This window comes from Papaver somniferum, chromosome 7, assembly GCF_003573695.1.
Source record: "Papaver somniferum cultivar HN1 chromosome 7, ASM357369v1, whole genome shotgun sequence".
In the NCBI taxonomy this organism is placed as follows: domain Eukaryota; kingdom Viridiplantae; phylum Streptophyta; class Magnoliopsida; order Ranunculales; family Papaveraceae; genus Papaver; species Papaver somniferum.
In genome coordinates, this window is record NC_039364.1 from 58273750 (window position 1) to 58296810 (window position 23061).

Sequence of the window (23061 nt, forward strand, 5' to 3'; positions counted from 1 at the left end):
CAAAAAAAAAAAAAAAAAAAAAAAAGATTAGAAGACACGTATGGGTTGCACAAACGTAATAAAAGGATATTTCTGTCGAAAAATCTATTTAACAGTTAAACGGAAAAGTTGTTAATATTAACAATCAGGGAAAAACTAAATCACTAATTTGTTTAGGGGTGAACTCAAAAACCCCTAAAATAAAATTTTCCAGAAGCTAATAACAAAAATAAACTAACGTCCAAAATTTGGAATAACAAATACATATGGATACAAAAGATTACTGATTGCCGTACAATTTGGTACTGCAATCAGAGACTGATACAAAAGATTACTGATTTCCAGCGTGGTGTAGGAATCCGGTTGATGGCTAGCATTTTCATCTTTGTCAAGAGTCAGGCTGCTCCGTACCACACACGAAAAAAAGCCAGGTCCAACCTGCGAGTGGGTATTGTACACGTACCTGCAAAATAATTTTTTCATGGCCAACCAAAAGCCAGAATTAAAACGGATAAATTTTTGATGTGGGCGTTCTTTGATGGGGGCATGAGGGACAAATCAGGAGTTGACATGTGTTTTTCATATTAATTGATTCAACTAATTTTGCTTCCAAAAATATCAAAAATAAAATATAAGCAATTAAGATAACCAATATTTTCTCAAAAAATAAACTTGTCTTGTTTTTTTTGGAAACAAAATTTGTTGGAATCAATTAATATGAAAAACACATGTCAACTCCTGATTTGTCCCTCATGCCCCCATCAAAGAACGCCCACATCAAAAATTTATCCAATTAAAACTAGTTTCACGTTTTCACACTGTCTTTAGTTGGTGAGGTTCACCCAACTTTCATTTTCATTTTCTAAAACTGGACCCATTCTCTCTCTCTCTGACTCTTGATGAACTATAACAAACCATTAAGATCAAACCCGCTTTTACACAGAGATCCAAATCAGGTAATATTTTCGCACTACTAATTCTATGTTTTCACTAGATAAAGATTCAATTTTCATTCAATTCAATCATTAGTATAAATAGTCATGCTTGAATTTTCATTCTTCATTTGAAAAATCAATTTTTTTTTCTTTTCTCCTTTTTAACGATTCTGGGCAGTATAATATGATAGGTATGGAGGAAGAAGAAGAGGAAAAGTCTTCTCGGAATACTACTAATAAGATGTTTTTAAGATTGCCCACAATTACAAATAATACGATATCATCAACTATGAGTTCTAAGAGTGGAAACAGTGATGACGGATTTCCAACTCCAAGCTCCGATTCTCCAAATAGGTACAAAATAACTACTAATCATTTGAATGCAAAATTTTATACTGCACTATTTCTTAAAAACCCATGTTTTTTTTATTTGTTCATCAGGCAGATAACTGAATGGGAAACTCGGCCAAGGAATATGCCTAGCGATGACAATGTAAATGATGTTGTGGATCAACGTGCCATGGTAATATGGTTGGTTTATTTTACGCATTCATCTAAGTTTCTTTTTGTAGTCATACTTATTGGTGTTATGTAATTGATTCTATGAAGGAGCTTTTTTCAAAAAGGAGACAACAACAAGAGGAGATTCTCTTACTCAGGAAGCAAATTGCTGATGCAGGACTTAAGGTATGTCATTATTTGAGAGGCAGTTAGTTCACGAACATAATGAATGATAGCTCTAGTAGTGGCGGTAGACATGTCTCACTGAAATAGAAGAAAAACGTTTGCAATTGATTCGTTTACAGGAGCTTCATGTGCTTAATGAGAAATATACGTTGGAGAAGAAAACATCTGATTTAAGAATGGTGAGTGAGAACTGTTGCATTTGTTGTATTTTTAGGTTGTTCTAGTTTTGGATCTGAGTTGCTATGTATAGAGGACATTTTAAGTGATCTTTAGTTTGTCTTTTGAGCAATAGGCATTGGATGAGAAGCAGAATGACGCCATAAAATCCGCTTCAAAGGAACTGGCTCATAGAAAAGGTGACCTTGATGAAAATATAAAATTGATCCATGAACTAAAGGTAATTCATGGCTTTGCTTCCTCTGAACCTTTTTCTGTTACAGTTACACCTTAGCTGTTTCTTAATTATTATATGCTTCTTAAACAGGCTGTAGAAGACGATAGATTGATCTTCACATCAGCTATGCTTAGATTATTGGATGAGTATGAGATTCTCCCACATGTCATAAATGCTTCCTCTATTTCCAGCAACATAAAGGTATTATATACATGGCATAGACTTTTGATATCAATCCACTGTTTCATATAGATCACGGCTCTTTTCATCCTCTTAATATAGTCTCTCCAAATGGTTTCACTTCCATGTTATTTCTCAAATCCTTTTGACTGATATCTTGTTTTATTTTTATTGCGATCACAAGTATTAAGCTTCTTGCTAGTAGTTGCTTTATACAGATGGGAATATGAAATGTTCAACTCAAGCTTTATGATCTCTTCTGTTAATCTTTTTGCAGCATTTGTACGATCAGTTGCAGTGGAAGATTAGAACTTCTCATGTAAGCGTAGTTTGGAGTATAATCTATTTTACCGTTAATTGAGTTCACGTTAGATGGTAGTCGTTTAAAAGCTCTCTAAGGAGATGATTATCTGTTACAGGCAAGTATAGTAGAGATAAATTATATGCTTGAAGGTCAAACCAGAGATAGGCCCTATAATAAAGAGAAGCAGCCTCGAGGTGGCTCCAAGGCTCAACTCCTTGAAATTGAAACTTCAACGGTATTGTTGTTTGGCTTGGGTTTTATACTAACTTTTAAACGGTTTCATGGTTATTGAATTGCATTTATCTTTTCGGTATGTAGATTCCAAATGTCTCTTTTCCCTATAACCACATCCAGGAGCCACAAATGGGTCGCACCTCTATTCCAATGCAGTATTATCCATCTGAAACTGATAAGTTAGTATCTTTCCCAATCACTCTTCAATGGAAACCGTTTATACTACCTTTCATCTATGTCACTTGACTTCTTTTCTGTTTTATACAAACCCTGGATTGAGTTACTAGCTTCGCTTTAAACTTTGTCTTGTATATATTAACGAATGTGATCTTTCCAGGGAATTTGAAAGTCAAGGAACACGGACGCCTTTTGGAAACTCAACTGATTCATATTATCCTCCTAACATGACGGAGGATCATTATTTTTCAGAAGGTAATGACTATGTCTTCTAAGTTATCTGTGGAACCTGAACCCTAGCTCAATTGGTTGACATTCTGCACCACAGCTATGAGGTTGAGGTTCGATCCCAAGAAAAATTAATGAAGACTCATTTCTACTAGGAGAAGGCACCTTACCTGGCATAGAAGGATTCCAAATTCTCGGTGATGCAAAGCCAGGGAACACACTGCGAGCATGTGGATTTCCTGTACGTGGAACTGCTCTATGTATGTTTCAGGTATTTTTTTCTGTAGTCATCTTTCACAACTTTTTCTATATAGGATGACAATTTGTCAAGGTGCAATGACTGATTATTTGTATCATCTAAACAATGCTGGATTTAGTGGGTTCGGCATCTTCATAATGGCACTGGGCAGTACATCGAAGGTAAACACAACATTGAGTTTTCAAAGATGTTATTAGATTAAGTGTTTCCAATAATATTTTAGCCTGTGTTACATGCATAGAGTTCTCTGTTTTGTGATTCAGGAGCTACAAATCCAGATTATGTAGTCACTGCTGATGATGTTGATAAGTTTATTGCCGTTGATTGCATTCCAATGGATGATAAAGGCTGCCAGGTAATTATTCCACAATCCTTTGGATCACATTCTACTACTCGTATAACACTCCTAATCACTTTTCTTTCCAGGGAGAATTGGTGAGACTTTTCGCCAACAATCAGAAGAAAATAACTTGTGGTTAGTATCCTTTTATTTGAAATTATCGCCCCTTAAGTTTTTCGCTTGGTGATCCTTTTGATTTGGCTACTTGGATACAAAAGCAATTTGCGGTGCAAATCAAGGAGAAATGTTTTCATCTAGTGCTCACTGGAGTATGAAGGAAGACACTTCAGTTCGTTAGGTGAACTAAGAATGTTGTAAAGTTTGCTGTTTACTGCGCTGTCTTGGGGAAAAAACTACTTGTTTATTCACATAGGGACATTTGTGAAAATAAAAAAACCAGATGGAACCATAGCATCCATATGTGCTGTGAATCCTTTGTTAATGTCTTATTGTTTCTTCTAAATGGAATGTATTGGTCGTATTTAGGTTTTGACCTAAATTATCTCTACTGCAGATCCAGACATGCAAATGGAGATCGAGACTCACTTATCCGAAGGTCAAGCCACGTTCGATGTCCTACTATGGGTAGGTCTGGTTAGTCTCTTTTCCTTTTCTTCTCTTTCTTTCGTGCTTATGTGCTCATATCTTTTTGCTATTTGTTCGAGCTTCATGCAGAACTCTATGACTCAGCTCTGTAGCCATTTCAAGTCGGTCAATACAAATTCGTTTTAACTTTTAAAATTGACAATTTTTTTTTTCTATTGTCCTTGTTTTTCATCAAACATGCTAAAGTACAATTTTCTGATGCTACATGTTCAACAGAAGGATACATCTGGGGTTTGGGAACCAAGAATTTTAATTTTGAAACGCTACAGCTACCAAATTAAGAACGTAGATGATGTTGTATTCGAGGAGCACTATTCAGCGGACTTATCTGTATGTACTTCTTTTTTCATCATCTTGTGCTCTATAATCACTAAAATGCATGTGTCTTTATGGTCCTTATACTCCTCATTCTGCATCTTGGTAGCTAACCAATGACACGAGTAACACATCAAATATAACTCACCTCTTTATAAAGATTACGTGACTATTCATTTCATTTTGTAATCCATTTTCATTCTAATCCAAGTTGAAAAACAGAATTCCTAAATGAATCAGCTTCCTAACTTTTTTGTCGTCCAGATTCAAATACCTTGTGGGCTCACAACACAGTTTGTGTTAACATGTTCTGACAGGAGTTCTCATCCGTTTAGCACACACAACGATGTTCGGTATGAAATTCATCTTTCCATCATTAGTATGTGTCTGTTTTATCTTTCTTCATATTTGATTTGCTGGTGAATGTTAATACGTGAAATGGCTCATTTTTAAGTACTGACTGCAGTAGTTTCCTAGAAATCACGAGTCCTTTAAAGCTAGGTTGGAAATGCGTATTTACACATTATTCTTCCATAAATCCATTCTTATACAATGCCATTCAATATTTTCTTTTGTAGAATGCGCGATACTCTTGTACTGACACTGAGAAGCTTCCAAAGCAAGGTATCTCTTTCTTTCAGCATTGCTTTTACGAAATGACTTTTTCTTCTTGAATACATACTAACATGTTTTGCTCCTCAATGCAGGCAATAGATGACAAGAGAAAAGGAAAAGCATAGAATGAAAAAGGTGTTTCCAAATCAGCTCAAAACTTATTGTTATTCTTTCTTGTAAAAATGAAAAAAGAAAAGATGATGAATGGGCATTCGTAATACAAGTAGTTTGCAATAATAAAGAGATGTGTGAGTTCTGTTACAGTAATAGTAATAATATAAAAACTGTATAATTTTCCCTCTTGCTTTTACTGAATTTTTTTGTGTAATTCCAAAAGTACAGATATCAGCAATTTATTTAGCAATAAGTTTTCTTATAGCAACTTAGTGCAGCTGCATTTTTGAGTTTTCTGGTAGAATAGGTTCCCCTCTAAGCTATCTTTTGATTTAGTTAACACGAAAGATCTCAATTCTACATTTTACAATTGTTGATGTTCAGGCCTAGTTGTCTGCTTTAGGATACCTTTGGATTCCCATTAGTGGATTATAAAGTAACTTACTTTCGGTGATTCCGCTAATTGCGTATGCCCTTTAGACAAAATTCTGATTGTGGTTTCTAATCAATCAAACCCCACGCACAAAAACGGATCAAAATTAACAATTGGTTTAACAAAAGTACTAGAACCTTTTGCACACCCGAAGCCCCAAGGCAAACAATTTTTTTCTCCTCATCACAAATCAGATCGAACAGTCTTTTGTTTCCTAAGTATAACCTTGTTTGTACTTGCGAAACAGATCTTCTGTTTTGGCATTTCTAAATGCACAACAACCTACTAAGTAAACACAGATTAGAGCAATCAAAGTGATCAACAAAATGAGATCTACTCTTCTCCATTCACTCTTAATATTGGCAAGTAATCCGGCTTTGCATGAGTCACATCCATAACAAAGTTGCGTTTGCTCGTTATTCCAGAGTAAGCAATCCATGTCTGCCGCTGTGTTTATCGGACTAATCCAATACGTCGGGTTTACGAACGTGAATCCACATTGCGTTGGAGGCTTGCAACAGCCAGACTGAAATATCAAATAGAAATCTGGGTTAGCAGAAACTAGGATAATCTCTATTGTCAGCTACATATTAGACTGTTGTGAACAAAATACATGCTCTCAGAAAAAAGGAAAAAAAAATAGACCTTGCTCACATACGTTAAAGCTTCAAGGCCAGTCTAATCATGATGTAAGGAAATGTGGCGTGAGCAAATGGAAATCTTAACCAAATGACTAAATATCATATAGATCTTCAAATTCTGAAATACCAGGACATGGTACGTACCTGTAACGGAGTGATGCGTGCATTGAAGAAATCTTGAGCGAAATGGTAACTTTGATTCAGTTCCGGGCACATGCTTGTGGTGCTGAGACAAGCTCGAATTTGGTCCCATTTGTAAGAAACTTGGACTCTTCGACGTAACCATCCGGAGTAATCGTCGAGACGATATTCCAAGTAAGATCTACTAGGAGCAAGGTGACCAGCCCCTTTAAGAGTAACCATATAAATGAATACAACCATACAACCTAGTAGTATTATGAGAACTAGCATGACCACCAAGTAGAAAAGAAGTAACCATGGAATTCTCCAGAATCCTCCTACGAACCCTGCAATTCCTACAACTAAGATCAAAATCCCAATAATTACAACAGGCCACTGAAGAATCTTCACACAAGAATTATCAGGTACTGTTGTCAGCCAAATTCCGGCGCCAATGATTGGAATTGATAGAAGTGTCGCTATGAAGTTGATCATGCCAATAACATTATGGCTTAGTGCCATATTTGGAGATGGGGATGTTCAGATTGGGTTTTAGCCAAGGATTAAAGGAAGTGAAGATCTCAAAAGCGAGCTTGGGTTGATGATATATAAAACAGCGCTGAAAAGAAAAGCGTGTCGAATTGCTTTGGGGTTGGAAAAAGAAAAGATACCAAAGCAATTTGTCATATGGCTTTTAAAAGTTAATTTTCACCTTTCATGTGTAATAAAGAGCTCCCTTTTTTCGACCCATTCTCATGACAAGAGAGATTAACATTCTCATTTTCAACTAACGTTTTGTGTTTAGAGGACTATTGCCAAAGTTACACTGGTTAGTGGTTACCTAAGGATAAGTTAGATATCATCTGCCAAGAGAAGCTAATGGGATTACTGATCACTTAACCAAAGAGGCTAGCAGTACTAGTTTTGGGGACCAAACTGGTTAAAAACTCTTTCGCGCGAGAAAAACATCATGTAAATTTGGATTCAGTAACGAAATCTCTAAGATGAAGAATCGGGTTTTTGCGGGTTCTGATGGTGGAACATTTCTTGTTACATTGTGAAACCTAAAGTGGATCATTGGTTCGGAGATGGCTTGGTTCATTTGACAAATGCACCTCTACAGTGGACTAATTGTACCAATAATACTACCTGCATTTGCAATGCTAGGGAAAGTCAGCGATATCATCACTATCTGCGGATTTAGTGAAATGATGTAGATTAAGGTTAGTGTAAAAAAATTGTATTGACCTAGTTGATAATAATCGTTACAAGTTTCATCTACGACTCGTCAGGTTTGTCAATAGTGTCCTCCGCTTCTTCTGGTTCCGCATTGTCTTCCTTTGGCTCACTTACAACTTGACCAGTACTTTTTTCACTAAATTTTAGACGAATAGGTCGACCCATCAATTCCTGCAACATGAAGATTTTTTAAACTTTTGTTACAATACATGATAAGAAATTGTGGCAATCCTATACAACATAAATACATAAATCAACCAACAAATATCCAAAAGGTGACGATAACGAACTCCATCAAAGCACTTACGATTCATGTTTGGAGCTGTAAGATTATATATAGCTGTGCTATAGGAACCCCAAATTGACTAGTGTATTGTATAATACTACCCTTTTCACAAATTTCTTTCTTTGTTGGAATATAGGCATCTATGTAGTCTAAAGATGCATGAATATGTCCACTGGCACTGGTATATGTTCTATTTGTGTTGTTTCACTTTATATCTGTACGCTATGTCGCAACAATTTTGCCATCTTTTCATTTACAGTATATAAAGCACTATAGTAAGTTATAGCAATTGAATACTGCTCATAGATCTATGTTGTTATAAACACTCCAACTTCAAGCAAAAACCAGTAAATACCAATATTAGAATAGAAAAGAGTAAATACAAAAAAGGGACATGCTGGATTTAGATACCTTTCCCTCCAAGGCAGAGAGGGCAGATTCTGCCTCCTCCCTTGTCGCAAATGAGACAAATCCATACCCAGCTGATCTTCCTGAAGGACTGTCAAAGACAACCCTAGCTGAAACCGGACTTGAACAGGTAGAGAAGAGTTCTCTAAGATGACTTGCCCTAGCTTTCCATGCAAGATTGGACACGTAAAGCAAATGACGTGTCTCTTTTACACCCAAGCCAGGAGGAGGAGGAGGAGAAGGCTTCTTTAATCTTTTAGAGAATTCCACTCTAATAACTCTTCCGGAAATTTCCTGCACCACAAAATATCCAGGTCAATTAGCAATCCATTCAACTAATAGCACATTTTCAAGGAGATAAAAACCACGGAGAAGAACGACATTTATGTCAATAATTCATAACAATTTCCTCCAATTTCTCACTATCCAAAACACATTTCGGCAGTACCTAAAATTACAGGAAATCAAAATAAACAACTCACAAGTTTGAATGGTCTTATGAGTTGCTTGTATCGTAACCTTGCTGTGTACTACACAACTTGCAAACAAAGGTGATCAATTTCAGACATCCTATCTAGAATGGAATCCATTTTCCCACCCAAATGATGCATATCATGTATATCTTGGAAGATAAAAACATGCTCTAACCAAGGCTAACCTTTTTAGCCTTTTAGGGAAACAACTTATAACATTCAATGTAAATGCATTGGCTTATTGGCATACGTCTCATCTGATTCCTCACTTACCTAGAAACGTCATTGCAGTTCCTTTTTACAAATACTCTCTCCCTCTGCTTTATATAGGCTCATGGTTTTTCTCACATATTAAGAGAACACCTAGATTTTATCCTAGTTTATTTTATCATTTGGCAAAAAGATTATCAAACGCAATTTTTGATACAAATGTAAATCATAAATAAGGACAAAAAAAAAAGTTTACCTCCTTGACAATTGAAGTAGGCCTATCTAGATGGACAACAAAATAAAACGGAGGGAGTAACTACTAAATCACACAGTCAGTCATTCAGATACTCACTGAGAAGTACAACCCCAATATAAATTACATTTAACTTAAAGCCCATACAATTCAATTTGTGTTTCTTAATCCCCATTCACAACCTCTAAAACCCTATACCAAACTCTCTTGGCTACAAACCTTAGAGAAGTTCAATAGAAGCAGAAATGTAACTAAGAACTCATTTTCTCAAACACCTTAAAGTTGTAAAAGTGAGAAACCCAAACCCAAATTGCTCGTTTATAAAACAGAATCCCAATACTCACAGCACATTCAAAATCACAAAACAAAACAACAACATTCATCCGAAAAAGTACTCACATATTCATTAAATTTATCAATAACAACACGAGCTTCTTCCCCAGTAGACATTGTAATGAAAGCAAATCCTCTGTTCCTTCCATCCCTTTGCTTTATGATCTGATAAAATCCACAAAATAAAACAAATACATTTCAGTAAATTACCCAAGAAATCCATGAAATGTACAGAGAGAGCGAGAGTGGGAGAACCTCAACATCAGTGACAGTACCACATTCGCCAAAAAGACTCTTCATATCGGCAACAGATACAGTCCAGGGTATGTTAACAACGTAAAGCTTCTTCTTATTTTCTTCTTCTTCTAGAATTTCATCATCTTTAGTTTCTTGTACTGTTATTTCTTCTACAACAGAGTACAGTTGAAACCTAAACTTCGTACTGGAAAGAAGTGGGAAATTAGATATTGAAGATTTAAGAGAGGTTTTGGGTGTAGAGGGAGCAAATTGAAAATTTACAGACAGAGAAGAAGGCTTTGAGAAACAGTTAAGCTTCAAAGAAGAAGCAGAACAAAGTAGAGAGTTTGAGGCTATTGAAGCCATTTGAGGTGCAGAAGACTAGTGTTAAGGCCTTCTTCACCCATTTGTGGATATTGGAGAAATAGTTTCTGAATAAGTTCTTTCAGATGACTAAAATTACCCTTTAACTTTTTTGATATTATCCTGGTATCCCCTACAAAATGATATCGGTAGTTGGCACGACTAAAGGGGATACCGATACCATTATTTAGCGCTGCACATTTCCATATTGGACAAAGATCTGAAGCGATCCTGATTGGCTGGATCGATTATATCGCATTCCATGCTAATTTTGGTATCCATTTATAAAGAACGGGTGATTGGGATATAGGAAAGGGAAAATTAGGCTAAGACCCAACCCATGGGTAAAAGAAGTTTAAATTTAGGCCCCAAATTATTAAAAGACGTTCATACCCTTATGTATATTGTCAGGCCCTAATTAATAAAATTCAAATTTAGGCCCAAATTATTAAAATATGGTAAAATGATAACCCCACCACCACCGCCTCACACCACCACCTCTGACCACCAACCGTCGTCGCCAACCACCACCTACTAACACATCCATATGGCATGTGTAACGAAAAGTTACATATCCATATGATATATGTAACGAGAAGTTACACATTCGTATGACATGTGTAACCAAAAGTTACACATTATATGTCATGAAACAGTTAATATGGGCATATGGCATGTGTAATTAAAAGTTACACATGCATATGACATGTGTATTTTGAAGTTACACATCCATAATAAATGTGTATCCATAAGTTACACATCTGTATTCAGTTGTTATCAAAACAATAATTTCATTTACAAAAAATTCTTTGTTTATCAATTGTTTTGGAACACAATAAACGAGCTAAAACACGAAATACGTATAACGAAATCCAAGAAATAAGCAACGAGATCTTCTAATAAAATAAAAATGTTCTCTTCCCTTCTTATCTTCCTCCATTCCAAAATGCTTGTGTATCTGCAACAAAATAAATATACACGAGTTAGGTTGGATGAAAAAAATCTATAGAAGCAAAATTATAGAACAATTACAAGGCGAATAACAAAGATCATACAAAGATCATACAAAGACACTTGATGACTTATCTAAGCAAGTGTAATTAGGAGTTACACATACTCTGTGTAGTGTAACTGAGAGTTACGCATGCATCTTCTAATAATATGACGTGTACTCAGTAGTTACACATCCATAAAAGCTTGTGTACTTATGGTGAAAAATACACTAACAGAACAAATCCAATGCCTAGAGCACAATATCCATTCGTCTGGTTAAACTAGCAGGATTCACCTTATATCGCTATATCCAATGCCTAAAACTCATAAAAGACGAACATGGAGCACAATATCTTATAAAGTTCATATAAACATAAGAATATACACAAAAGAACTTCAGCACTGTAATAAGATGAGTTTATGGGTTATAGGATATACCTTTTCAATAAATAATAAGCGAACCATGTTCTCAATGTCCGCAACGATGCTATCAGATTGACCATCTACGGTCCCAGGTTTACCAGTCAGTCAGTTTCATGGTAAGAAAATAAATTAGAATCATAGTACATCATATATTACAGCAAGAGGACTGCGAGCATCAATCCACAACTGAAACCTAAAGAAAATTTAACTGAAACTTACCAATGGCAACTTTCGTCAATCCAGGAAGATCCATCAGGGTCAAATTCACAACTGCGAAGGTTCGAAAAACAACAGAAGAGATGAGCCAGATGACCAAAGAAGCAACAACTACAAACTCGTAATCATTTTAGGTATTCAAACTTAAGGCACCACTTTACACGAGATAATCTTACCATTCGGAGAGTAAATACTAAGATGAATAGAAAAACTAGAAATTCCATTGCCACGTCCTGTCTCTCGATCAGTCTCATCTCCAATCTCCTTCCTCACAACAGCTGACACACATATGATACAAAACAAATTAATAAAATATCGAACAGTGAAACAAATATCATAACTACCTAACCAACATTTGTGTTTGGAGATCTAGTGAATTTACCAAAATCAATGAATCTCTTTCTAGGAAGATGCATAAATTTAATCAGCAGTTACACATCCATAAAAAAAGCTTGTGTACCCATGTAATCTTTCCTTGCAAGGTTTTTTCGTTTTAGCATGTGTAATTACGAGTTACACATGCATATGAAAAGTGTAATTAGAAGTTACACATGCATATGAAAAGGTTTTTGTGTTTGGGTGAGTGAGGTGAGAGCATAAGGAGGATGATTGTGAAGAGAGAATTGTTGCGGCTGAATCTTTAGCTCAACTACAACAAGGAGCATATCTTGAATCTTCATCCAATGACAACAACTCACAATTGCAAGTTTTTATGGAACCAACACCTTTGGAACATGAATTTTATGAGCATGAAGTGTTTCGTGAGAAACCAACCCAAGATAGTAAACTAGCTCAACATATCCCAATACTCAGGTAAAGCTACGAATATGTTGAAAAATTGATTTTTTTTTCTTTGAATCCACCATTGCTGCTGCTGTAAAAGCTCGGTACCGGCATGGTCAAAGTATGAATACCATGCCGGAACCACAAATACCGGCATAGTATTCATAATACGACCATGCCGGAACCTTGATGTCCCCCATTTTGAAACTAAAAGTGGCGTAGTTTGCAACCAAAAAATTATGCCGGTATAGAAGTTACTTTTTACCTACCACGGAATATTCTATCGAATATGCTATCAGCATGGTTAAATTCTAAGGTTATCATGCCGGTACTGTATGAGAAACATACAGGAAGCAATGTCTTCCGAAGCTATATACCGGCATGTAAAATTAATTAACTACCACGCCGGAACTGTGTACCGGCGTGGAACCTTTTCATATGCATGTGTAACTTCTAATTACACTTTTCATATGCATGTGTAACTCGTAATTACACATGCTAAAACGAAAAAACCTTGCAAGGAAAGATTACATGGGTACACAAGCTTTTTTTATGGATGTGTAACTGCTGATTAAATTTATGCATCTTCCTAGAAAGAGATTCATTGATTTTGGTAAATTCACTAGATCTCCAAACACAAATGTTGGTTAGGTAGTTATGATATTTGTTTCACTGTTCGATTTTTTATTAATTTGTTTTGTATCATATGTGTGTCAGCTGTTGTGAGGAAGGAGATTGGAGATGAGACTGATCGAGAGACAGGACGTGGCAATGGAATTTCTAGTTTTTCTATTCATCTTAGTATTTACTCTCCGAATGGTAAGATTATCTCGTGTAAAGTGGTGCCTTAAGTTTGAATACCTAAAATGATTACGAGTTTGTAGCTGTTGCTTCTTTGGTCATCTGGCTTATCTCTTCTGTTGTTTTTCGAACCTTCGCAGTTGTGAATTTGACCCTGATGGATCTTCCTGGATTGACGAAAGTTGCCATTGGTAAGTTTCAGTTAAATTTTCTTTAGGTTTCAGTTGTGGATTGATGCTCGCAGTCCTCTTGCTGTAATATATGATGTACTATGATTCTAATTTATTTTCTTACCATGAAACTGACTGACTGGTAAACCTGGGACCGTAGATGGTCAATCTGATAGCATCGTTGTGGACATTGAGAACATGGTTCGCTTATTATTTATTGAAAAGGTATATCCTATAACCCATAAACTCATCTTATTACAGTGCTGAAGTTCTTTTGTGTATATTCTTATGTTTATATGAACTTTATAAGATATTGTGCTCCATGTTCGTCTTTTATGAGTTTTAGGCATTGGATATAGCGATATAAGGTGAATCCTGCTAGTTTAACCAGACGAATGGATATTGTGCTCTAGGCATTGGATTTGTTCTGTTAGTGTATTTTTCACCATAAGTACACAAGCTTTTATGGATGTGTAACTACTGAGTACACGTCATATTATTAGAATATGCATGCGTAACTCTCAGTTACACTACACAGAGTATGTGTAACTCCTAATTACACTTGCTTAGATAAGTTATCAAGTGTCTTTGTATGATCTTTGTATGATCTTTGTTATTCGCCTTGTAATTGTTCTATAATTTTGCTTCTATAGATTTTTTTCATCCAACCTAACTCGTGTATATTTATTTTGTTGCAGATACACAAGCATTTTGGAATGGAGGAAGATAAGAAGGGAAGAGAACATTTTTATTTTATTAGAAGATCCCGTTGCTTATTTCTTGGATTTCGTTATACGTATTTCGTGTTTTAGCTCGTTTATTGTGTTCCAAAACAATTGATAAACAAAGAATTTTTTGTAAATGAAATTATTGTTTTGATAACAACTGAATACAGATGTGTAACTTATGGATACACATTTATTATGGATGTGTAACTTCAAAATACACATGTCATATGCATGTGTAACTTTTAATTACACATGCCATATGCCCATATTAACTGTTTCATGACATATGAATGTGTAACTTTTGGTTACACATGTCATACGAATGTGTAACTTCTCGTTACATATATCATATGGATATGTAACTTTTCGTTACACATGCCATATGGATGTGTTAGTAGGTGGTGGTTGGCGACGACGGTTGGTGGTCAGAGGTGGTGGTGTGAGGCGGTGGTGGTGGAGTTATCATTTTACCATATTTTAATAATTTGGGCCTAAATTTGAATTTTATTAATTAGGGCCTGACAATATACATAAGGGTATGAACGTCTTTTAATAATTTGGGGCCTAAATTTAAACTTCTTTTAATTAGGGGCCTCATATTATGGGTAACCCATGGGTTGGGTCTTAGCCTAATTTTCCCAAATGAAAATATCTCCAGTGACTTTTGCTTATAAATGGGTAGTTTAGGTAATATAAAAATTCCAGATCTAAAATTTTTATTGTTAAGCCCGATAATTAAAAGTTATGGGCCTAGAAATATCAAAAAGTGAAAGTATGGAGTTGATAGTGAAAGATCCATTTTGTGGGGCTTCTATATGTTGAACCCATATAATAAGGGGGTCCTAGTATTTTTCACTATAGGAAAAGGACAAAACGGGATCTAAATATCAAATCAGGGTCATCCCTTATCTAAGTATTTTATGTAATTTCTAATCTACCCCTCACTAATCAGGATTAGTGATTAATAATAATTAGTAAAATCTTAAGATTTTTGATAAATGATTAGTGTGTGTTATTATTTGTGTTTGGGTGAGTGAGGTGAGAGCAGAAGGAGGATGATTGTGAAGAGAGAATTGCTGCGGCTGAATCTTTAGCTCAACTACAACAAGGAGCATATCTTGAATCTTCATCCAATGACAACAACTCACAATTGCAAGTTTTTGTGGAACCAACACCTTTGGAACATGAATTTTATGAGCATGAAGTGTTTCGTGAAAAACCAACCCAAGATAGTAAACTAGCTCAACATATCCCAATACTCAGGTAAAGCTACGAATATGTTGAAAAATTGATTTTTTTTTTCTTTGAATCCACCATTGCTGCTGCTGTAAAAGCTCGGTACCGGCATGGTCAAAGTATGAATACCATGCCGGAACCACAAATACCGGCATAGTATTCATAATACGACCATGCCGGAACCTTGATGTCCCCCATTTTGAAACTAAAAGTGGCGTAGTTTGCAACCAAAAAATTATGCCGGTATAGAAGTTACTTTTTACCTACCACGGAATATTCCATCGAATATGCTATCAGCATGGTTAAATTCTAAGGTTATCATGCCGGTACTGTATGAGAAACATACAGGAAGCAATGTCTTCCGAAGCTATATACCGGCATGTAAAATTAATTAACTACCACGCCGGAACTGTGTACCGGCGTGGAACCATAGATAACGAGAATGCCGGAACTGTGTACCGGCGTTGTTCAATTTTAACGTTAGCATGCCGGTACCTACAAAAAAACATACAGGAAGGAGTGTTTTCCAAAGCTAAATACCGGCATGGTATATTAAGTATGGGCCACGCCATAACCTCCTACTGGCGTGGTAACTTAGGTTACGAGCATGCCGGAACCAGTATTTTCGGCATTGCTTTCAAATATATTGTTAATGCCGGAAGCGTCTCAAAATTGGTCTTCAGTTTTGGTGCAGTTCGACTATGCCGGGACTGTGATCGAGCATGCCGTAACTTCATACCGGCATAGTATTAAATTTTTCTTTTTTGGAACTAATTTATTTTCTTTTCGCTCGATCCTTAGGTTGTGACATATATTGATCCAACAAATGCAAAACCGCTCGGTCGGGATACGTCGGAATACTATAAAATGCCTCTGGTATGTTACCAAAGATTTCTTTTTCACCTAATATCTTGAATATTACCAATGGATTGCTTGTAATGAACCTTATAATCTCCCATTGTTGTCCTTATGTAGGGAATAAAAGATCCAAAGGAATCAATTGTTTGGGCTAAAGAGACTGCTCTCAAGAACATGTGTGTGTTGGTGAGGAATACCCAAGGTTCAAAAAGCCGTTTTGAGATGGTTTGCGAGAGAAGTGGGCAATACAAGGAGAAAAATAGCCACAAGAGAAAGGATTATGTATATCCAAAGAAGACTAATAGGGTATACAAGACTCAACGAGGAAGGATAATTGCCCCTTTAAGCTTGTATTCCGTTTAAATGACAAGAACAATGAATGGAATTGTGAGGTTTCCTTCGGCCGTCATAACCATCGGGATCCGAAAGATTTTGTTGGTCACTCCCTAGTTGCGAAGCTAAAACCTCATGAAATGGAGGATGTAAAGAGATTGACCAAAGCATTTATCAAACCGAGACAAATTCTCAGAGGCTTCAAGGAAAAGGATAATACGAACGTGTCTTCTCTAAGTACAATTTATAGCGCACAAGAAAGTATTAGAAGGGTGGAATGTGAAGGAAGGAGCGTCATGCAAGAATTTGAGAAGATAGTTTGGGATTACAACTACACGCGTATCATTAAAGAGGGTCGGACAACAAGCCCCTTCAAATATTTATTTTGCATCCTTTGCTTTCACAATTGGCTCATACATGTTGTGGTGTTATTATGATGGATTGCACCTATAAGACAAACAAATACAATATGTTGTTGTTGAACATCGTGGGGCACACATCGGACAAGGTAACATTCACATTGGCTTGGTGTTTAATGGAAAACTAGAGGGATTATAATTATCATTGGGCATTACGTCAATTGAAAAGATTCTTCCTTCCGGGAAAATCAACTTCTGAGGGTCATCATAACAGATCAAGATTATGCATTAATGAATGCAATATCCGACGTCTTCCCGGATGCACAAAATTCCCTATGTACATACCATATACGTAATAATGTGATAAAAACTTGTCATGCCTTGTTTGAACTCACAAAGGCGGATATTAAGAAGAGAATGATTGTTCAACTAGAGGAAGATGTTCGCAAGAACAAACTATCACCCGAAGAAGAGGAAGACGTGAGAGGCAAGATCAAAGAGCGAGTGGACAAAGAGCATGAGGAAAATCATAAAAAGTGGTTGGAATTTTTAAGAGATTGGGAGAAAGTTTATTGGTCTCTTACCGAGAATATGTATGAAAATAGATTGGACAAGTTTATTGCCGATTGGAATGAAGTTTATCCGACTGCCGTCTGGTATTGTCGGACTTAATGGTTGGATAAGTTCAAGGAAAAATTTGTGCATGCATGGACAAACCGGTATAGACACTACGGGAATGAAGCAACTAGTATAGCGGAGGCCTCTTATGGGATATTTAAAGATCTAATCCGGTCCGGCCAAGGAAACGTGGTTACGGTCACCGAGGCAATGGAGCAATACTTTAAGAGTGATATCGATAGGATCAAGAAGGCTTTTGAGAAAAGCTCAATGGAAAGGATGAATTCATATTTACCATATGTTAAGTTGCTCCAAGGAATAAAGTTCAACGTCTCTCAATGGGCAATAAAATATATGATGATACAAATGATATGGGAGATACACTACGGAAAACTGGGTGATGTGTGTATTTGTCCCGACATGTCTCATTTGGGGATTCCGTGTCATCATATGCTTGTGAATTATGAAGAAGTGATACCTATTGGGGTTACCGATCCGTTTTGGAAGCAACTATCTTTCGACCCTCCCCCTACGGAAGATCCCGGACAATCACCTTGGGATACGAACGAAACAAAGGAATTCTACGAAGCTTACTCACGTGGCAACTCGGTTAGCCGGCAAGTCTTGTTGAGCCAACTAAGGATAATTACACGCCCATGGACAACACAAAGTGAAGAGCCAACAAAGGGAGATCCTCCCGGTAGACCATAAACCAAAATAGCAAGGAGAAAATAAAGGAAAGAATTGAAAGAAATGAGTCAACGTGAAAATGAACTCAAGGCAAGTAAGAAACGAGATCTAACCGGATATGAGATTTCAGAAGCAAGGTTCGCGGAAGCGCCGGTTCCAAACAAAAGGGGTAGGCCTAGAAAGGAACTGCTATCAAGTCAACAACAAACGACGAATTCCGTATCCACACCAAAAACCGATAAATCGGAGGTTCCAAAGAAAAGAGGTAGACCAAAGAAGGTACCACATCGATCGAACAAGAACAACAACATGAAAATTCTGAAGCCCCACCCATAGTCGTTGTACCGGAGGTTCCAAAGAAAAGGGGTAAGCCGCCAAAGGTACCAACATCAAGCTACTAAGAACAACAAGGTGAGCCTTCCGAAGCCACACCCATAGTCGATGTAGCGGAGGTTCCAAGGAAAAGGGGTAGTCCGCCAAAGGTACAAACATCAAGCTACCAAGAACAACAAGGTGACGAGGCGGGGGTTCCAAACAAAAAGGGAAGGCCGAATAAGGAATCTACATCAAGTCAAGTAAATCAAGGTGAAAATTCCAAAGCCGCCCCAAAAATAAGTGATAGCAAAGGTAAGCGTCCCATATCTAGTCAACAACCACATGATGGTGAGAACTCCGTAGGCACGACCAAAGTTGATGTAGTTTCGGTTCCAAGGCGAAGGGGTAGGCCAAGGAAGTACAGACTCCCAACACATACTGAAGACATTGGAAATGTAGAGATTTCAGAGGATGGAATGGATATGATTAAGCTAAAAGTTGGTAATATGAAGATGTTTAAGGATTCCAAAATAGGTAGGACTTATAGACATTACCATACCAAGATAGAGTCTTACGTAGACCAACTTCCTGAGACTATTCACAAGTTTATTGTGTATACAAATGATGTCAATGGAGATGAAATTTGTGGCTATCATGCCGTGACCGAACAATTAGGAATCTTCGAGACGGCGGTTAGTAGAGGAATAACACCATGCCGATATGCTAGAAAGAGGATGGCCGAACAAGTTGTGAAAAAGAGGAGCTTTTATGAGAAATTGGTTGGTAAAGGTTAGGGGTTTGATAATATGTATGCTCAAGTGTTAGGACCCGAGCAAGAGATGAAGTTTCTTCCTTCTGAATATTAGATGAGAATGCCGCTTTGTGGGCATCTAGTAGCGGATACATTTAATTGTGTTGTTCATTATTTTTCCCCCACCGTAGAAGTAACATTTACACCAAAGTGGCAAAAATGCGAAGGATCCCTTAAGAAGATAAGAGTTGTTTTGGCGTTCGTGAACGGTAATCATTTCGTTATTCTAAAACTCAAGGAAAATTATCTATTGCCACCTGTTTGTGCGATGGTTAAAAACAAGGATCTAGATCCCAATATCTGGAAGGGATGGATGGAATTGTATGAGGAGAATCACCAATTTTGGGATGCGTTGGCCTTATCAAAGAAACCTCTCCAAGGAGGAGATGCAACTTCATACGTGTGGAAGCGATGATGAGTAATTTGGATATATGTGGTTCACTAATACACAAAATTTTCTTTTCTTTTTGGAAGTGAGTTGTAAACATTAAATCATATTTTGATGCCAATGACGACATGGTTATGTTTCATTATTACAATGCCGGGACTTAGGTGCCGGCGTATAACTTACCTTTTGAAACAGTGCCGGAAATTCTGAAAAACATCCAGAGATATTAGTAAATGTGCCTGCATTAGAAGTAGAATAAAAATAGTGTCGGTACTCAGACAAAAATATTTTGCACCTGGAGTTACAGACTACCAGCATGGTAGGCCAAAATACATTCAATGCCGAAACTCTGCAATTTTTGGGATTTTGAAAATTCTGAGTGCCGACATTGATATTACGCTTTCCGAACATGCTGGTACTTAAGAAAAACTTGGAAATTTGTTAAGTCTTGGCACATTCAAACTCTGTAAAAGAGGTAATTTGACACTGGTTTATCAACATAATAAATCAAATAACAACACTAGATTGTATAAAAAGACAAACTCCAATTTAAGAGGTTCCAAACCTAAAACAAATTGAACATAAACCAAATCAAGCAAATAGTTTAGCAAGACACACAAACAAACACATTTTTCAAGACACACAAACAAACATAAACCAACACTACATTGTTCAAGACCAAACTAACACTATAGAAGAAACACACGATCACTCGGTCCTTGGATTCTTGTGTGCCCTCTTCTTATTTTCGCCCCACAATTCTTTTGCCTCTGGATCTTCTATTTTGTCTATATTTTGCTCGACTTTCTCCATTTCTTTCTTGGTCAACACCTCTCCTTTCTTGTTCTTTTTCTTAAAGAACGTTGCCAAATTTCCTATCCGCTGACGCTGTTGTCATATTTTTAAAAATGTAATTAGTATGTGTAGACTTATATAAGTTCATAGATATAGATTGAAAGAATAGGAAATGAATAAGAAGTACATACCAACAACGTAAGGATCTTTTGTAGTCCGGGTACAGTAAGTTCAGTCGCAGTTGTGGAGGGAGGTGTTGCTTGTGGAGAAACTTCTATGTTAGCCGGGCATACAACATAAGGATGCGAGTACTTCCAATGACTTCTGAGGAAGGTTGGTTCAGTCTCATAATCGTTTTTCGCCAATTCCCAACCAACCCTATCCAACACAAGTCCTCGTTCTCCCCTTTCACTCCAATGTGCAAGAATGGGTTTTGGATCGTAAACTACCAGAGTATGGTTCTCATTTGCTTCGCATTGAGGAAATTCATGAGAGAATTTCTGATAAGATGTATCCGTAAGATCTTTCTGCTTGTACCCAAGTTGGCGCATTACACGACGAGGGTTGTGCATATCAAATCCTTTTGGATAAAATAACGGTCCGTCGTAGAATGAAACATTCTCACGCCTTTCAAAGTAATTGCTTATATCCAAGTTGCCGCATCACACGTCGAGGATCATCCATAACGTATCCCTTTGGGTGGAACAACGACCCATGGTAAAATGCAACGTTACCAAACCTCAAAAGTTGGTGGTTTCCTCTAGCTTTACTGTAAGGGTCGAACACAACATCTTTGGTACTCATCGCGTCCAGAGCCAATCTCATATTGATCAGTCGACGATTGTTACCGGGCTTCGGAATATTGTTGAACTCGTATCTCTTGGCTCTAGGCTCCTCGGGATCGTCAATGTGTGTGGTCTTCAAGAAGGGGCAGTCCTTGAACAATGTTGGGAAGTGTTCATAATCCCACACCTATACCAATGTGGAATGATACATATAAGAATCAGTAAATTTTGTTTCTAAGTTCATGATAAGGGTACATGTGAACAATATACATAAGAACATAAGTTTAAAAACAAAATTACCTGCAGTAGAGTGAAATTCCCGACAAATTGGTTTGTTTTAGCCTTAGAGGCCCTTCTCATCTCCGTCATCAAATGTGCCATTACCACGGTGCCCCAAGAATAGTTATAGACATCTTCCAACGGATCCAAGTACTGAAGGTAGTTTGCACTAACCCTGTTGCCACTAGTGTCAGGGAATACCTTAGTGCCCAAGATGTATAACAGGTACACAACGGCTATATAACGAATTTGCGTAGGGTCCCATCCATCCTCCAAACTTTTTTCCTTTGTTTTTTCAAATTTCTTATTAAGCAACGTCAGCTTGAATATCTTTGTCCTACTAGCCTTAGATACATAGAATCTCTCTACAGATTTTTTGTAGTCCCAACCAAACATCTTGTTAGTCATATCGTGCAACTTCGACCATTCTAGGTCCGGAGACTTATCTCCTTATGCAATTGATTTGTCGATAACATTCAAGCCTAGAATGTTCTGAGCATCTTCAGGGATGAAGGTCATCTCACCAAAAGGGAAGTGCATGGTATCAGTTTCACCATGATACCTTTCGACGAAGCAATTGACAGTCACAGAATCAGGCTTCACATAATTTACAACCAAAGCATATAGACCAGAATCCCTTACTATTGTTTAGACCTCTTCACATTCCTCAGACAAATTCCAACCATCCGCAGCTTGGTTTCGGCAAACACGCACAACCTTCTTATGATCCTAAAATTAGGAGACAATACAATTAAGAGATTTTACAGATATACATAACAATACATATACACAAGATAAAAAATGCTTACATAGGTTTGATAGATAGTACGAGCCCACGAGTCCTTGTATCCAAATAGCATTTTCGGTTCCGAAGCTTCACCCCAAATTCTACCACGAGCAAGGTCAAGTATCATGTCATCCTTATGAGGAAGGTGCGAACCTTTAACTTTTACTTTGACTATTTATCACTGTAGTAGGCGTCAAAAATAATTACACTTTCTTACTACTCAAAATATATAATGAAGCAAGGGAAAGAAAGGATCGTTCCCACAGAGAGGTCTTAGGTTGTCAATATGTTTTGGTTTCTTAAAGGTAACAAGGGGGGTATTTTCTGATT

At 37.0% G+C, this 23061-nt stretch overlaps 3 protein-coding genes and 2 long non-coding RNA genes across 10 annotated transcripts; 2 read left to right on the top strand and 3 right to left on the bottom strand.

Moving 5' to 3' along the window:
- The first annotated feature begins 814 nt into the window (after positions 1-814).
- LOC113297394 lies at positions 815-5631 on the top strand. Of its 6 annotated transcripts, none has more exons than XM_026545846.1 (20): positions 815-935; positions 1106-1268; positions 1356-1437; positions 1524-1601; positions 1721-1780; positions 1894-1998; positions 2086-2196; positions 2453-2494; positions 2595-2714; positions 2798-2892; positions 3051-3145; positions 3274-3389; positions 3496-3538; positions 3641-3732; positions 3804-3852; positions 4232-4311; positions 4540-4653; positions 4903-4991; positions 5217-5262; positions 5346-5631. In XM_026545846.1, exons 2-20 carry the CDS (start codon positions 1108-1110, stop codon positions 5376-5378), a joined length of 1611 nt encoding a protein of 536 aa, XP_026401631.1. In that variant the 5' UTR covers positions 815-935; positions 1106-1107; the 3' UTR covers positions 5379-5631. The 6 variants fall into 6 exon arrangements, 4 of the variants coding, with proteins under 4 accessions (XP_026401631.1, XP_026401628.1, XP_026401630.1 ...); XR_003333461.1 differs by having other exon boundaries at positions 844-935; positions 1093-1268; positions 4956-4991; XR_003333462.1 differs by having other exon boundaries at positions 844-935; positions 1093-1268; positions 4232-4302; positions 4956-4991.
- Positions 5632-5821: 190 nt separating this feature from the next.
- Positions 5822-7292, bottom strand: LOC113297396 (protein TORNADO 2-like). Its single transcript, XM_026545848.1, has 2 exons — positions 6586-7292; positions 5822-6326 (listed from the first exon to the last, which is right to left on the bottom strand). The coding sequence occupies exons 1-2, from the start codon at positions 7081-7083 to the stop codon at positions 6015-6017; spliced, it is 810 nt and encodes a 269-aa protein (XP_026401633.1). The 5' UTR covers positions 7084-7292; the 3' UTR covers positions 5822-6014.
- A 451-nt stretch (positions 7293-7743) lies between these two features.
- Positions 7744-10416, bottom strand: LOC113297395 (29 kDa ribonucleoprotein A, chloroplastic-like). Its single transcript, XM_026545847.1, has 4 exons — positions 10019-10416; positions 9830-9928; positions 8498-8788; positions 7744-7971 (listed from the first exon to the last, which is right to left on the bottom strand). Exons 1-4 carry the CDS (start codon positions 10364-10366, stop codon positions 7840-7842), a joined length of 870 nt encoding a protein of 289 aa, XP_026401632.1. The 5' UTR covers positions 10367-10416; the 3' UTR covers positions 7744-7839.
- Positions 10417-11136: 720 nt separating this feature from the next.
- Positions 11137-12229, bottom strand: LOC113293709. Its single transcript, XR_003332489.1, has 4 exons — positions 12172-12229; positions 11999-12049; positions 11795-11859; positions 11137-11321 (listed from the first exon to the last, which is right to left on the bottom strand). It is a non-coding gene; the product is annotated as an uncharacterized LOC113293709 (long non-coding RNA).
- A 1310-nt stretch (positions 12230-13539) lies between these two features.
- LOC113297242 lies at positions 13540-13930 on the top strand. The gene is made up of 3 exons (XR_003333403.1): positions 13540-13597; positions 13720-13770; positions 13910-13930. It is a non-coding gene; the product is annotated as an uncharacterized LOC113297242 (long non-coding RNA).
- The last annotated feature ends 9131 nt before the right edge of the window (positions 13931-23061 follow it).